The 14,048-nt window shown below is 34.4% G+C and overlaps 1 protein-coding gene across 3 annotated transcripts in view; it reads right to left on the reverse strand.

The window, feature by feature from the left end:
- LOC148597697 (uncharacterized) overlaps positions 1-14,048 on the reverse strand; it is a 69,840-nt gene that overhangs the window by 20,357 nt on the left and 35,435 nt on the right. For all 3 annotated transcript variants that reach the window (XM_088562613.1, XM_088562611.1, XM_088562610.1), the window contains 11 exons: positions 13,396-13,522; positions 12,852-12,965; positions 12,038-12,144; positions 10,596-10,714; positions 8,574-8,719; positions 7,676-7,789; positions 6,908-7,002; positions 5,486-5,618; positions 2,387-2,571; positions 1,858-1,939; positions 218-457 (listed from right to left, as the gene is read on the reverse strand). In XM_088562613.1, the coding sequence (XP_088418739.1) occupies positions 218-457; positions 1,858-1,939; positions 2,387-2,571; positions 5,486-5,618; positions 6,908-7,002; positions 7,676-7,789; positions 8,574-8,719; positions 10,596-10,714; positions 12,038-12,144; positions 12,852-12,965; positions 13,396-13,522 (1,462 nt within the window). The remainder of the gene's footprint in view (positions 1-217; positions 458-1,857; positions 1,940-2,386; positions 2,572-5,485; positions 5,619-6,907; positions 7,003-7,675; positions 7,790-8,573; positions 8,720-10,595; positions 10,715-12,037; positions 12,145-12,851; positions 12,966-13,395; positions 13,523-14,048) is intronic.

Genomic DNA, 14,048 nt, shown 5'->3' on the forward strand with positions numbered 1-14,048 from the left:
AGTACTTTCACAGTAACTCAAAGATAAGAAGGCGCCTTATCCAAACTACTGCTTTAGACAGTCATAAACCACAAAGCGCGATCAGAAAACTCATGTCTACATTTTTTAAAGCAGCCATGTCTTAATATTACTTTTTACCAAAACACGTCTATAGGGTACGCATTGGAAGATGTTAGAATCCTAATCTTTAGGGGAATTAAAAGAAATTCTTACTTACCTTTCAGTGTTACGGATGAATCTATGGTGGTAGTTGTCGAGTCGGTTGTTGTTGTTGTCAGAGTGGTTGTTGGTGTTGTTGTTGTCGGAGTCGTAGTTCTAGTGGTTGTTGGTGTTGTTGTTGTTGTTGAAGTTGTAGTTGTCGTTGGCGTTGTAGTTGTCATTGGTGTTGTAGTTGTCGTCGGAGTTGTTGTCGTTTGTGATGTAGTCATGGTCGACGTAGATGTGGTAGTAGTAGCATCTTAAAAAAACAGGTTTTGAACGTTAATCTAAGAGGGATTAAGGTAACTACGATTGTTGAAGAAATAAAAAAAAACGTAACCAAGGAACACAGACCAGACACAGACAACAGACGCACACAACGAAGAACATAAAATAACCAAAATTATCCGTTCAAAGAAACAAAGTAAATGAGCAACTACGACACCAAACAAAAAAACAAAAAAAAACAAAAAAATAAAACAAAAACAACCTGCAAACAAAACAAAACAAAAACATAACAAAATGAGTTCCGGCAATATGTTTTAATCTTACTTGTGTTAAGGTTTGTAAAAAAACAAGATATATTGATTCAAATATGTGATTCAAATGTCACATGACTCTTAGATAAAGGGATAGACTTACAGTTTAATTTGGTATTGGTCAATGGGGAATTAGTAATGGGACAATACGGAATGAGGCAAAGGGGCACGGGAGATGAGAAGACGAAATTAATTAGACAATTATTGATAATATACTAAATTTTACTTTAGTTTTAATTGCAAAATAATGCATTTAATAGATAATGATAATTGATATAATATAATACATTATCCTGTTTATTACGTGTTAAGCGAAGTTGATCATGAATGGGGACTGGGATTTTTGAGAATTGGGCAATAGGAGATTGGGTAATTGAAGATTGGGACCATAAGGATGAGAATAGGGCAGTGGGATAAAGGGAATTTGGTAAACTGGTGACGGAGAATTATTGGGCATTGTGGTATCGTGAATTGGGCAATGGGAATTCGGACATTAGAACATTTACCCAATAGAGGTGCTGCACTTCACTTTGATCATTGAAAGAATGTTATTAAAATTCATTCTCCACATTACCTGTTCCAAATTGCCCCATTCCCCATGCGCTATGTCTAATTCCTTACCATATTCAACATTATCCAATATATAATGAACAGGGATAATGCATGTTTCGAAACTAATTTTTTTTTCTATATTTATGAAATAAAATACTTTGCAGTGATTATAAAAACAAAAATGTGTTAATGTGCTCAACTTCAATGTGTACCTTATGAGAACCAATTCCGTGTCTTTCTTACCCAACACCTCAATGCGCTATATGAAAAGGAAGTTTTCCCCATATGGATCAAAACTGTCTAAAATGTTATACAATTAAATATCTTTAGAAACGAACACAATTGACAAAGGTGTCTGGTTTACACAGGTAACTAGTTTATTCAGTGTTCAGTTTAGACAGGTTTCACTATTAACATGTAACAAAAACATTAACATCGATGAAATAAGCTATATTAAGGATATCTGCAGATTTTAGTTTTTGTTCCATTTAAACATCCAAGGATTTATGTATGGATGTGTTGTTAAATACATTTTTAGTCTACTGCATTTCACATGGGCACGACTTACCACATAATCCAGGACTTAGCAAAATGTCATCAACAGCTATATCAGTATCATGATAATTTCCCCTGATAGCTTCAAATATAATCTGTAAATAATGAACAAATAATCAAAGCTGTAATAGGTAGAATGAAACTTAGCGTTACCCATATTTTAAAGGAAAATCACGGACACTAGGTAGGATTTGAACGTAATTAAAATATTGTAATTAAAAGGTAATACATAGAAAGGGAAAAATACACACAACAGAGAACATGAAATTATTCAAGTTAAACTTTGTTTGACAATTGAATGACACCACTTTATATCTTTCCCCCTTTTCTTACTTTGTATTTTCTGTGAGGGCTGTAAGCAGGTTTTAGAGTAAATTTTGAACGTACGCCATTGTTCAGCCATTGATAATTTCAAAACTGTTCTGGAACTAATAAGTATCATCTGCAGCAGTTTATAAGAGAGATAACTGATGTCTGCCTCTGTATGTATCTTGACAACAACAGCAGTCATATTATTAAACTGAAAAATACTGCTTTCTCACCTTTAGTCCTTGTGTTGCTGGAATGAATATTTTTTCCTCTATCCATTTTTCTCCTTGATTTCCAGACTTTTCAAATAGTATAGTTTTCACACCTTGGCTATTCTCCTTGTAGACTTTCAATGTACCCATACCACTGTCCCATTTTGTATACATGCTATACCAAAATTTAAGGCATCTCTCGAGTGCTGTTTATTAGAAAAAAAATAACAAAATCAATTTTCATTTCAGAGGGAATCAAAGGAACCAGGATTACAATGGAAATAAAAAAAAACAAGGTCCAATTATAACAATTAGGCAAGAAATAAATGGCACACAAACAAAAATGAACATGTTTAACCAACACAGTACGTAAAAAGAGACGAAAGTAAATGTGCACCATTGACTTAACTATGAACAGGGAACATGGATCAGGTGCCCGGTAGGGTAAATTTCGGGAAAAGAGTTGTCAACAGAAACAGGGACTGACGTGTTTGATGCAGTAAAGTTTACCATAAAGCGTTGACGTTATGTTGGTTTAATTAATTGGTTTTTGGGTATAATTGAGTTTTTGACACATTCGTAATAGTTATAAAAAATAGATATTGAAAAAAGTAGAATTACTAGAAAATAAATAAATAAGAAAACGAATATTTAATGCTGAAGACACATGAACCTCAAAATAAAAAAAAATAAGTATAACTGATCTAATATTAATAATAATAATAATGATAATAATAACAAGTGATACTGTGTTTGCAAACAAAACACAAAAGTCGCCAAAGCCGACAAATACTCGGATTCAGTAAAATTCAGAAGATAGCTTTAATAATAATAATGATAAAATAATGATGATAAGTAAGAAAACAACATATTGATATTACCATTATCAAAATTATTTCACATGATGTTCACACGAATTTCACATGATTTTCACCCAAATTGAGCAAATAAACTTTGTGACAGAGGTAATGTGAAATTCGGGTGAATAGAGGTTTCACATAAAATTCTCATGAATTGTTCACATGCAATTCGTGTTAGGTGAATTTCACGTGAAAATAACGTTAATTTCATGTAAGAGGTAAATCAAAGAAACCAAGGCTATAGCGGTAATAATAAAAATGTAGTCCAGGGACAAAGACCAGACATGAAAAACAGACATACACAACAAAGAACATAAAGTAACAAAAATCATACATACAAAGTAACAAAAGCAAATGACCAACTCGGGCTCCACTAAAAACTGGGAGCATGGACCAGGTGCACCGATAGGGTAAGCGTCCTCTGCTTTTCTAGAAACACTCGCTGAGTTGCTCATGAAAAGTCAAGTCCGGGGTAGACAAACGAGGTAAGGAAAACTAAGACCCGTTGAATAAATCAGTTTTCATGGTGCAGATGGATACACCATAACGATCTACGAGTTCATGATGACGACCATAAAACCCTGTTCCAGAAGCTTATTTTTTAGAATTCTAGCGCGATACAAACGTCTGCATAGTTTCGGGAAGCTCTGACATAATGTATGAGTTGTGATGTGAACACTCCATACGCAGGTGCTTAAGGAATGTTGCCACAAATGAAAGTAAAGTTGACAATTCTGAATGAACAGTCATCACGTTCGTTTGTCGTAAAGTTTGGTCAATAGTTTGCCTGTACCATCGATTTCTAAGTTTAGGTCAAGATATGAGCCTGACTTCACAGAATCTGTAGTATCCTTCATCTCAAGTTATTTGAGGTAGATGCGATGTAACAAATCCCCGAAATTAGGATTGTTTAAAGATAATACGTCATTTATATAGCGTAAACTGAGATCAAAGTATCTTTAGAATTTTTCAGGATCCACATTGAATTAATACCACTACGGTAGTAACAAGTTTAGGACTGCAGACCCTCTTTGACAGTTGTGAGTATAAAAGTTAAAAATTTTGAAAGAGATTTGATGGTACATTTTGCAGATCCAGCTATGAAACGTTGTTTGTATGGATTCTTGTGGAGTTTAGGCATCCAGTATATAGACGGTAAATCACAATCATCGTCCGTGGTAGAGAGACCAAAAGAGGATAGCACAGATTTATTGTTTGCCACAAGCTCGTCTTTGCAGAGTGTGGTACCAGTATGGGTCTTATCACTGCTATTTTATTTCTACGTCTACCTCTGATAATAAACATTGGATGTAAAACGTTTTGCAGACAAAAACAATGTTGTTTTAGGCTTTGTCTAAATGTTTTTGCTACATCGGGGTCTTTGAAAACTGATGAAGCATTGGCACTCATTGACCTACTTAAAACTTTCATTTGTTTTAAAATTAAAGACCTCACTGCCTTTAACCACTCTGATAGAGGATCAATGTCTTCTTGTTCTCGTTTTATCCATTCTCTTGCGTAGTCCTATACGGCATCCATAAGAACTTTAAAGTTATAATTCCAGTTATTGGAGCGTGGTTCACGGTACTCGGGACCATTAGAAAGGATATTACGCAGGGATTCGTTTTCGATGATGGTTAAATCTCCCGTAACGACGTGACCGGAAGGACAATATTTGAATGGATAGATTTTGCAAGAACAGTCAGGTGGTTTAGCCTTGAAGTCCTCAATCTCGAGGTTCTTCAATAGCCTTTTATAATTAAAAATTTTGGATGCAATGGGTGAAGTATAGGAATATGAAATAATTGGTATGACTTTGTCCTTGAAATATGGGGACGTTTTTGTGATGGAGGATGTTAGCCAAATTAATTGCATCTATACCTTTGTTGACAAACGGTAGTGGAAGAAATGATCGTTTTCAGATGAAAGTTCACGTAAATTTTACGTGAAGCTCGATTAACACGAATGTCACGTGAAAAATGTTTGCCTGTATACATAATTCATAACAACGAATAAAACAAGATAAGATATATAAAACATCAAAGTTCTGTTTAAAATTCATTCAAGTAGGTGGATATTGGTAAAGAACCAAAATTCTTAATAATCACTGGTGGGTTTCTGTAAACCATTTGACAAATATGTCATTCATCTAAGTAACATAGATTGTTTTCATTTTGTTTTTTTTTCAAACGGAGGCATGATAGGCTCTTATCAAAGTGAATATAACACATCATATTACTGATTTCAAGAGTTAGGTTACCCGGAAATGATATTTCTGTGGACATAACAGCCCTGTCATTTTCTTTTCTGTCGTATCCATAACCTTTAGCTAGTAAATATACATATCCTTGAGCAGCTCTTTGTGGTCCAGTGACGTCATAAGAAGATCCTTCCTAATAGGAAAAAAAACAACCTACATTTTGCACATGTTTTCAAATGAAAACGTTATATTAAGAAACATTTTGTTCATTATATGCTTTGTGTGTAACATTGAATTGAACTCTTTCTGGGTAAAAAATAATGATCAATTGAAAAAAGTGAAAAGCCACAATATGAAAAAAAACCACCTGCTTATCACATAAAAACATACGCAGGGATACAGAACATAAAAAACACTCATATGGTAGTGCAACGTTTTCTGTATGAAAGAGTGATCAAGGGAATGAACATTCTAGTGGAAATCAAAAGAATGTAATCCAGGGACAAAGACCAGACATGGAAAACAGACATACACAACAAAGAACATAAAGTTACTACAATCATTCATACTAAGTAACAAAAGTAAATAAGCAACTTGGACTCCACTAAAAACATAAAAATGTCAAATTCGGGGTAAACGAAAGAGGAAAGGAACACTATGACACGTTGAATAAATCAGTTTTCATGGTGCAGATGGATATATTGTAATGATCCACGAGTTCTTGATGACGACCATAAAACTTTTGAAGTGATGATTTCAATCCTGACATGTTTTCATTTTAAAATGTATACATTAGAACGATCCACATCGAAACTATACACCAAAAGAGCAGTGTGTAGTATAAGTTTGGAACAAATACATTTTCATATGTCTTTTTATGCATTAAACATATATATGCTAATTTGGTCATAAACACATGTTCCCATTTGTCATAAACGCATGTTCCCATTTGGTCATAAATGCATGTTCCCATTTTTATAAACACATGTACCCATTTTTATAAACACATGTACCCATTTGTCATAAACGCATGTTCCCATTTGGTCATAAGTGCATGTTCCCATTTGTCATAAACGCATGTTCCCATTTGGTCATAAATGCATGTTCCCATTTGGTCATAAACACATGTTCCCATTTGTCATAAACACATGTTCCCATTTGGTCATAAACACATGTTCCCATTTATCATAAACGCATGTTCCCATTTGGTCATAAATGCATGTTCCCATTTGTCATAAACACATGTTCCCATTTGGTCATAAACAAATTTATGAAACATATGTTGGAATTTTTCCTTTGACTAAAATGTGTAATTTGAAATAAAGAAGCTATGACTTCTCTGTTGTATTGCGACATAAATAAATAATAACAGAAAAACAAACACAAACAAAACAAAACAAAACAAAAAAAACAATAACAGAAGCAAAACAAAAACACAAAACAGATGCTTCCTTCAATGACTTGTTTGTATCCTTTACTCACTGATTTCTTCACCCACTGATATTGATCATTTACGTCATCGTTGATCATCATACAATACTCTCCTAGCTCCGCACTGCATCCAATACTAGCTGAATCTAATTATAGTTACTTATATAGAGAACATCTGATTATACAATGGTTGCTTTTATAGAGGGTATTTAATTATACAATGGTTGCTTATGTAGAGGGCATTTACTTTTACAACAGTTGCTGATGTAAATAGCATTTAGTTATGTTGTATTTGGTTATGTAGTGGGCATTTAGTTATAGAATGATTGTTTTTCAGACGACATTCAATTTTCACGAATAGTTGTTTCACAAATGGCCAGTGATATTGTCTAAAATATTCATAATTTTGCGAGGCCATTTTGAAATGTTGAAGGCAATATCTACCAATGATTACATGAGCAACTTTTGTGTAACACATAAGAATTTGAATGTGAGAATGTCCTTGACATTATCATATGAGAATATCCTTGGCATTATCATGTGATAAAGTCATTGGCAGTATCATATGAGATTATTCTTAGCATTTGCATGTGAGCATGTCTTGTTAATTATCACGTGAGAATGTCTAGTGAATTATCACGTGAGAACGTCCTTCACATTATCTCGTGAGAATAACCCTGGCAATTATCATGTAAGAATGTCATTGACATTATCGTGTTCTCATCTTAGCGCATATTCATGAAAACTACAGATCACTTTTTAAACCAATAATAATACAGTTTATTCTACACCGATATTTAGGAAGTGACTGTTATTTACCTGTCATTTGGTCACATTTCTGTCCAGTGAACCCAGTATTACATACACATGTGTATATATCAGTATCTAATGGACTGTAACAGCTGCCATGAATGCATGGGTGATCTTGACAACCTATTATTGTGCAATAGAGGAGAGTGTTAATTAACAGTACCTACTCACACTTAATTTGATCAATCTATGACATTAGTGCTTGGTTACTGGATTCAACGTATAAACTTATTAACAAAATCCAGCTGTTTTTTAATAGACATGAAACGGACACATCACAATGCTAGATAAAACGTAAAAACAAAATAATCGAACTGCAAGGCAAATTTCTAGGCAGTTGTTAAAAGACGGAAGTCTATATTACAAATGGTAATATCAAGAACTGAAACAAACACGAATGTCCTGATTAAGTACATGTATTTCAAATGAACGTGCGGTAATCTGAGTCCAGTATCTGCAATGCAAACATGAAGTAAGCAATTTTGTTTTATATAAAATCAACGGATGACATTAACTCAAAACTGCAGTCAACTCAGATGCCCAAGACGTATACATATTTTCCGATTCTTGTGACACACTTGACCCTGAAAATTTCTACATCGTAAAATGCTCTTCAAGTTTTTTTTTTAATTTCGTATCTGGATAAATCTGTTACGACCTATATTTTGGTCGCTCATTAAGTTATTTGCGTTAAACGAGATCAGTAAAGTCATATACATGGTTAAAACGTAATAATTTCACGTTCTGTGGATTCCATTGTGTGTTCGTAATTTTTAAAGGGCTGTTATGGTTCTTAAATAGTCCTTTTAATGAGCCGATAAGATAAAAGACAACATTGTTAAAAATTGATATTTATGTTTGTCTTCAAGTATGTAATTGGAAATTATAGAAAGTGATACATCATTACCTGTACCAATCGATTCAAATTTCATTCGGAATCCTTTAGCCGTCGCTTCATCGCTACCGACGTAACTGTCGAATTGTATTATCATTTTATTTGGATATTCGTCCTTTGAAGAGTCCCATACTTCGTAGTTCGTTCTCCCACAACGTCTAAAATGAGAAAAAGATCATGAACATAGCAGTTGTATGTCATGAAATGGATGATTTCAAATCACTTCTTTATAGTATTTGGATACCCAATTTAAGAGTAGTCTTTTTCTTATGTCTCTTTTTATTTCAGTTGTTAATCGAAAGCAGTCTCACAGTAATGAAACTTTTTCTCTGTTCACAGAGTGTCCATAGACTCTGGTTAGTTTTTTCATGGGTTTGGTGTGTGGTTGTCTCTTTTAAATATTAATATAACGGTAAAGAAATGGTGAATATATCAAAGGGATAACAACCCCATCGGGACAAAAATGGCAACCCATGGGTCTTCAATGAACGAAGAGGAAACCCTCACACCACAAGGCAGGCTGTAGTTGGCCCAGAACAATATGGTAAATAGTTGCCCTGATATACTCCAGCAATATAAAAGTAATTTGAAAGTGGTTGGTTGGTTGTTAGGGTTTAACGCCCGTGCAGCAATATTTCAGCTATATTCAGGCGATGAACATGAAATGGATAATATTATGAACATGAAATGATGATGAAATGAAAAATGGGATGGGACCGAAGGATAATGAGGTCGACAAATTTTGATTGCCACTGAAAATATGGAGAGTCGCGTAGGGTCGGGCGATTTAGCCTCCTGTACGGAGCTCTATGGTTCCTACTCCGTGACGAAACCAACAGAAGGTTCTTAAACGTGCGAGGAACGTGGCATCTTTCCCAAACCGTTGCACCACTATGGTTTGTTGTAAGGTTTTCGGTGAAAACGAAACAATACAAATAGAGACCAAATTCCAAGCCTTCTTACACCATTTGTTATTTTTAAAAACTTAGCCAAAACGTTAGTATTAACACTAAACTATTTATTTGGGGTAGAACGTCAGCTACGACCCATTTATGTAGGAAGCTCAAAATCGTTTTCTCTGAAACGACGTAATTCGACGATTGCTCTATCTGTAATGCAACTGAAAAGGTCTAGGGCAACCCTGTTGTATATGGCATTAAACCTTACGACAAGTCGGTGCCTCAGCAATAAAGTTGTCATTTTTTCACTTAGTTTAAAACAACAATGACGTTTAGTGCAAAATTTTAGGATTTTTTGCTGCTCAGGTTCAGTCATTTGTGTCAGATTTTCGGACTCGTTGGGTTTATCTATTTCATAGCATTACTATTTTTTGCCACTTCATTTTTCATGATTTCATTTAACATACCATAAAATATTATTTGAGAAGGATTTTTTTTATGAAATTCTTAATATTTCTTGATATTTAATAAAACCTTACTCATACAAAACCTATGGAAAATCAAGAGAAATCCTTTTTCCTGCTAAAATTTCAAATGCTTTCAATTAAAAAATGAGCACCATGACCCATCAATTATTTTCTAATTATATTGTTTAAGTATGAAAGATCTTAAAATACTTCACAATCGTTTGAAATTAATAGATTTAAACAAAGCAGCGAACATCCTTAACATGAGGTTCAACACAAAAAACATCGTGAATATGTGACGTAGTACGTGTGATAACATGAGGTTCAACACAAAAAATGTCATCGTGAATATGTGACGTAGTACGTGTGATATTATGAAGTTCAACACAAAAAACATCGTGAATATGTGATTTAGTACGTGTGATAACATGAGGTTCAACCCAAAATAAACATCGTGAATATGTGACGTAGTACGTGTGATTAAATGAGGTTCAACACATTGCGACTCATAGATAAACCCTATATAATATAAATATTACTACATTTTGAACCACATAAAACAAGTTTCTATTTTATTCATGGATATCAATAAAAAAGATACCTTTTATTACATTTAGTTAGCTGTTTTTGCCAGATTGTATCTATGGTAGTAAATCAAATGTACTTACTTTGGTCCTGTTTGACCAAGTAGATTGTATCTTATTTCAAGCCAATGATAACAAGCTATGTTATTGTTACTAACATCAAAATCCACCAGAGTGCCACGAAGGACATTGTTCGGCACACCCTAAGAAGAAGAAAAAATGTATTTAGTGTGCAAAAGAATTGAGGATTCGTTCCATCTTTTACTTGTGAAAATTTGCGATTTAATATAGTTCTTGTCATGCTGAAACATCTTCTTATCTTTTACGTAATATTCTCCTAACAACAAACAAGGCTCGATCCTTTATCAGTATATATCCTATATTCATGTCAAATGACATTTTGAATGTAATGACTAGATATTTAAAAGCAGTAAGTTCGAAACCTATACACTGATGGAAAGAAACGATTAAGGGGCTGAAGCAAATACAGTTATCAAAAATACCAGTTTAATATATTGTAAATTTGTATATGCTGTACACGTGTTTCAAGGAGCAACCTCTCATCAGCAGCATTAAAATCAAATATGTAGGAAGATCAAAATATTAGTCGTATACGAGAAGTACTCAAGACCAAAACTATCGAAAGAGGAAGCCAAATCCATCACAGAGAGGTTCTACCATATTCAATGCAAGGAATGACTTTCGGTGTTTTACGTATTTATAGCCCCGTGCAGGTCCGGGTGTTAAAAGAATAGGCCTGCAGCAGCGCTAAGCTTGTCGTAAAAGGCGACTAAATAGTGCTCAGAAACCTAGCCGGGGGCTAGGCTTTCTGCCCACAGAGCAACTGGGATGTGTGCCCCAGGTGGTGGAATGGGGTACCCCTGGCGTGTTACATGCGGGGGTTGTCAGGCTATAATACGGAAAACCTGACCGCAAACCATAGTGGTGCACCGTGTTGGGAAAGATGTCACGTTCCTAGCACGTTAAAGAACCCTGCTGTGGTATTCGATAGGAGTAGGAACCTTTGCGCTCCGCCACAGGAGGCTAAATTGCCCAACCTTACCCACCCCCCCCCCCTTTTTCCAGTGGCAATCAAAATTTGTCGACTCTATTATTCTTGTGGCCCATCCTTGTTTTTTCATTTCATGTTCATTTTATCATCCATTTCATGTTCATCGTCTGAATATAGCTGAAATATTGCTGCTCGGACGTTAAACCCCAACAAACAAACAAACAAACGTATTTATAAATTTGGAATACTGCAAGATTTCATAAATAAGGTGGATAAAATATTATATAATTCGGGGTCAGACAAGTCTGACTACTTGGTTGATAAATACCTTTTCTAGGGGACAGCAGGTCCACCAGCAGCGGTATCGACCTAGTTGTTCTTAAATACAAAAAATACCAGATTTATATACTGTAAATTTCGATATGCTGTACACGTGTTTCAAGGAGTAAAAAATGTCTCATATTGTCTGCTTTCATTTTGGACAGCTTAGCACTCAAAGAACACATAAACATACCTGGACCAACCAAGTACACTGCAGCCCAGTTGCATAGTTGTTCGGGTAGTTTGGAGATTTGATATAAACTTCTTCTCCTGCTGCAACATTAATCACTCCACCGCAATCTGTCAAAATGTTATATATGATATACTCATGCCAAGGTACTCGAACCATACCGCATTTTTGTGCCTGTCCCAAGTCAGGAATTTCTGGCTTCTCTATGTTTTGTTCCGTTTTCTGCTTAAGTTCATTGTTTTGTTACTCGAGTATAAATGGACATTTGTTTTCGCTGTACTCGGGAATAACAATATTTTGGGGCAAGCTGCAGCCTGCCCTGTGATGTGAGGGTTTCCTCGTCAGTCACTGAAGATCAATGAATGGCCTTTGACAAACATTTTTTTTTATCCTGGTGGAGTTGCTGTCTCCTTATTCACCAGACCTATTCTCGCTATATTTGCGATATCAAGTTCAATTTCAACCATTCTGGTGTTCATATATTGTATTGCCCAATGTTTATCGGTGATTTTTAGTCTACATTTAATTTGTATTTCGGATAATTTTTCATCATTTCCATATCACATTATGAAACTGTTTTTAATGATAATTTGACTGATGCCACTAGCGGAACAGGGAATGACTACTCGATTGAAGCACCCTGTCGTCACTTCTTTATTTGGTTAAATTTTGGGGGATGTTTCTATTCCCTTAGTTGTTTGTGTGAAGTCTTGTTTTCCTTATCGTGTAATTGGACTATGTTCTGTTTACAACATTGTCCGATCATTATTGTTTTTATACCGATATTTACAAACCACTGGTGTAGAATCATACCTACCTCCAATTGAAACTGTGTCCTCACACAAATCTCCCTTTAAATCTTTAGGACAGTTACATTCACACTTAAAGTTAACATATCCAGCATTTTTGCAGTCCTTTGGAGCACAACCAGCTGCAATTCAATTTGAAATTCTATATGCTGTATAAGTTGTCTATTTAATCATAATAAATTTTGTGCGTTTATAGCTTCAAATCTATTGTGATTGCAGGTTTGTCATTGTAAACTGAATTGCAATTTTGATTTTTGGGATCTAGCTCAAGTGAAATAAAGAATTGAAGAAATCTTTATTTCCTTAATGCATTTTTAAAATTGTCGTGAAATGCGACAAATACTTCACCAAATATTTAGATTAAATAAATGTATGTCAAATGTTTTTTTTTTTTAAATATAGTAGCAGTTAATGGAACATGGGTTTTGGTATTCTGAAACGGGATGTCTCGTAAAATATCATTGTATCGAAAATGGAAAATGGGGTATCATTAAGAATTCGGAATTCTTATATTGAAATCAAAGGTTGAATGATTAACGATTATTAACCTACCACTACAGGAATATGCATCTGTAACGTCTTTTATATCATAAAACTCAATGGTATCGCCAGTATCAGCTAAAAATTCTAAACGCCAATCATGGAACTTCAACACGGGCAGCCCGAACTTACTAAAAGACTGCAATAAATTCGAACTTATATTTCAACATTTTTCGTGTAAGAAAATACTAGTATCGCCATTTTAGTACTTCTTCGTCTAAGAATCAGGCAAATGATTACAAAGTGTGGCGTATAAAAAAGCGCATAGATTCTGTTGCATTATCCAAGTATTTATACAATGTAACCTCCCTAAAAAACCATCAAAATGTTTTTAAATTTTGCCTTCTTGATATATCAAATTTATTTTAACTGTACTGTAGAAAATTGGCGAATAAATTTCCCCTTTTTCCCTATGTGAGCAGTAACAAATATTTACGTCACAGATGCTTCAGGATAAACAACATATATAAGATATATATATATATATATATATTTATGTATAGAGAAACAGCATTTCTTTTTTTTTTCGACCTTTTTTGGCCAGTCAATCTTTGACACTTAAGGTTCTCGATGTTTATTATGCACTCTTGTTTTTGATAAACCACATAAATTCATCCGTTAAATTGAGGGATTCAGATATGGTCTTTCAGGAGATTAAAGTGAAA

The sequence above is a fragment of the Perna viridis genome, chromosome 14 (genome assembly GCF_037379345.1).
Source record: "Perna viridis isolate PV_CMFRI_1.1 ecotype Kerala chromosome 14, ASM3737934v1, whole genome shotgun sequence".
Classification (NCBI taxonomy): Eukaryota; Metazoa; Mollusca; class Bivalvia; order Mytilida; family Mytilidae; genus Perna; species Perna viridis.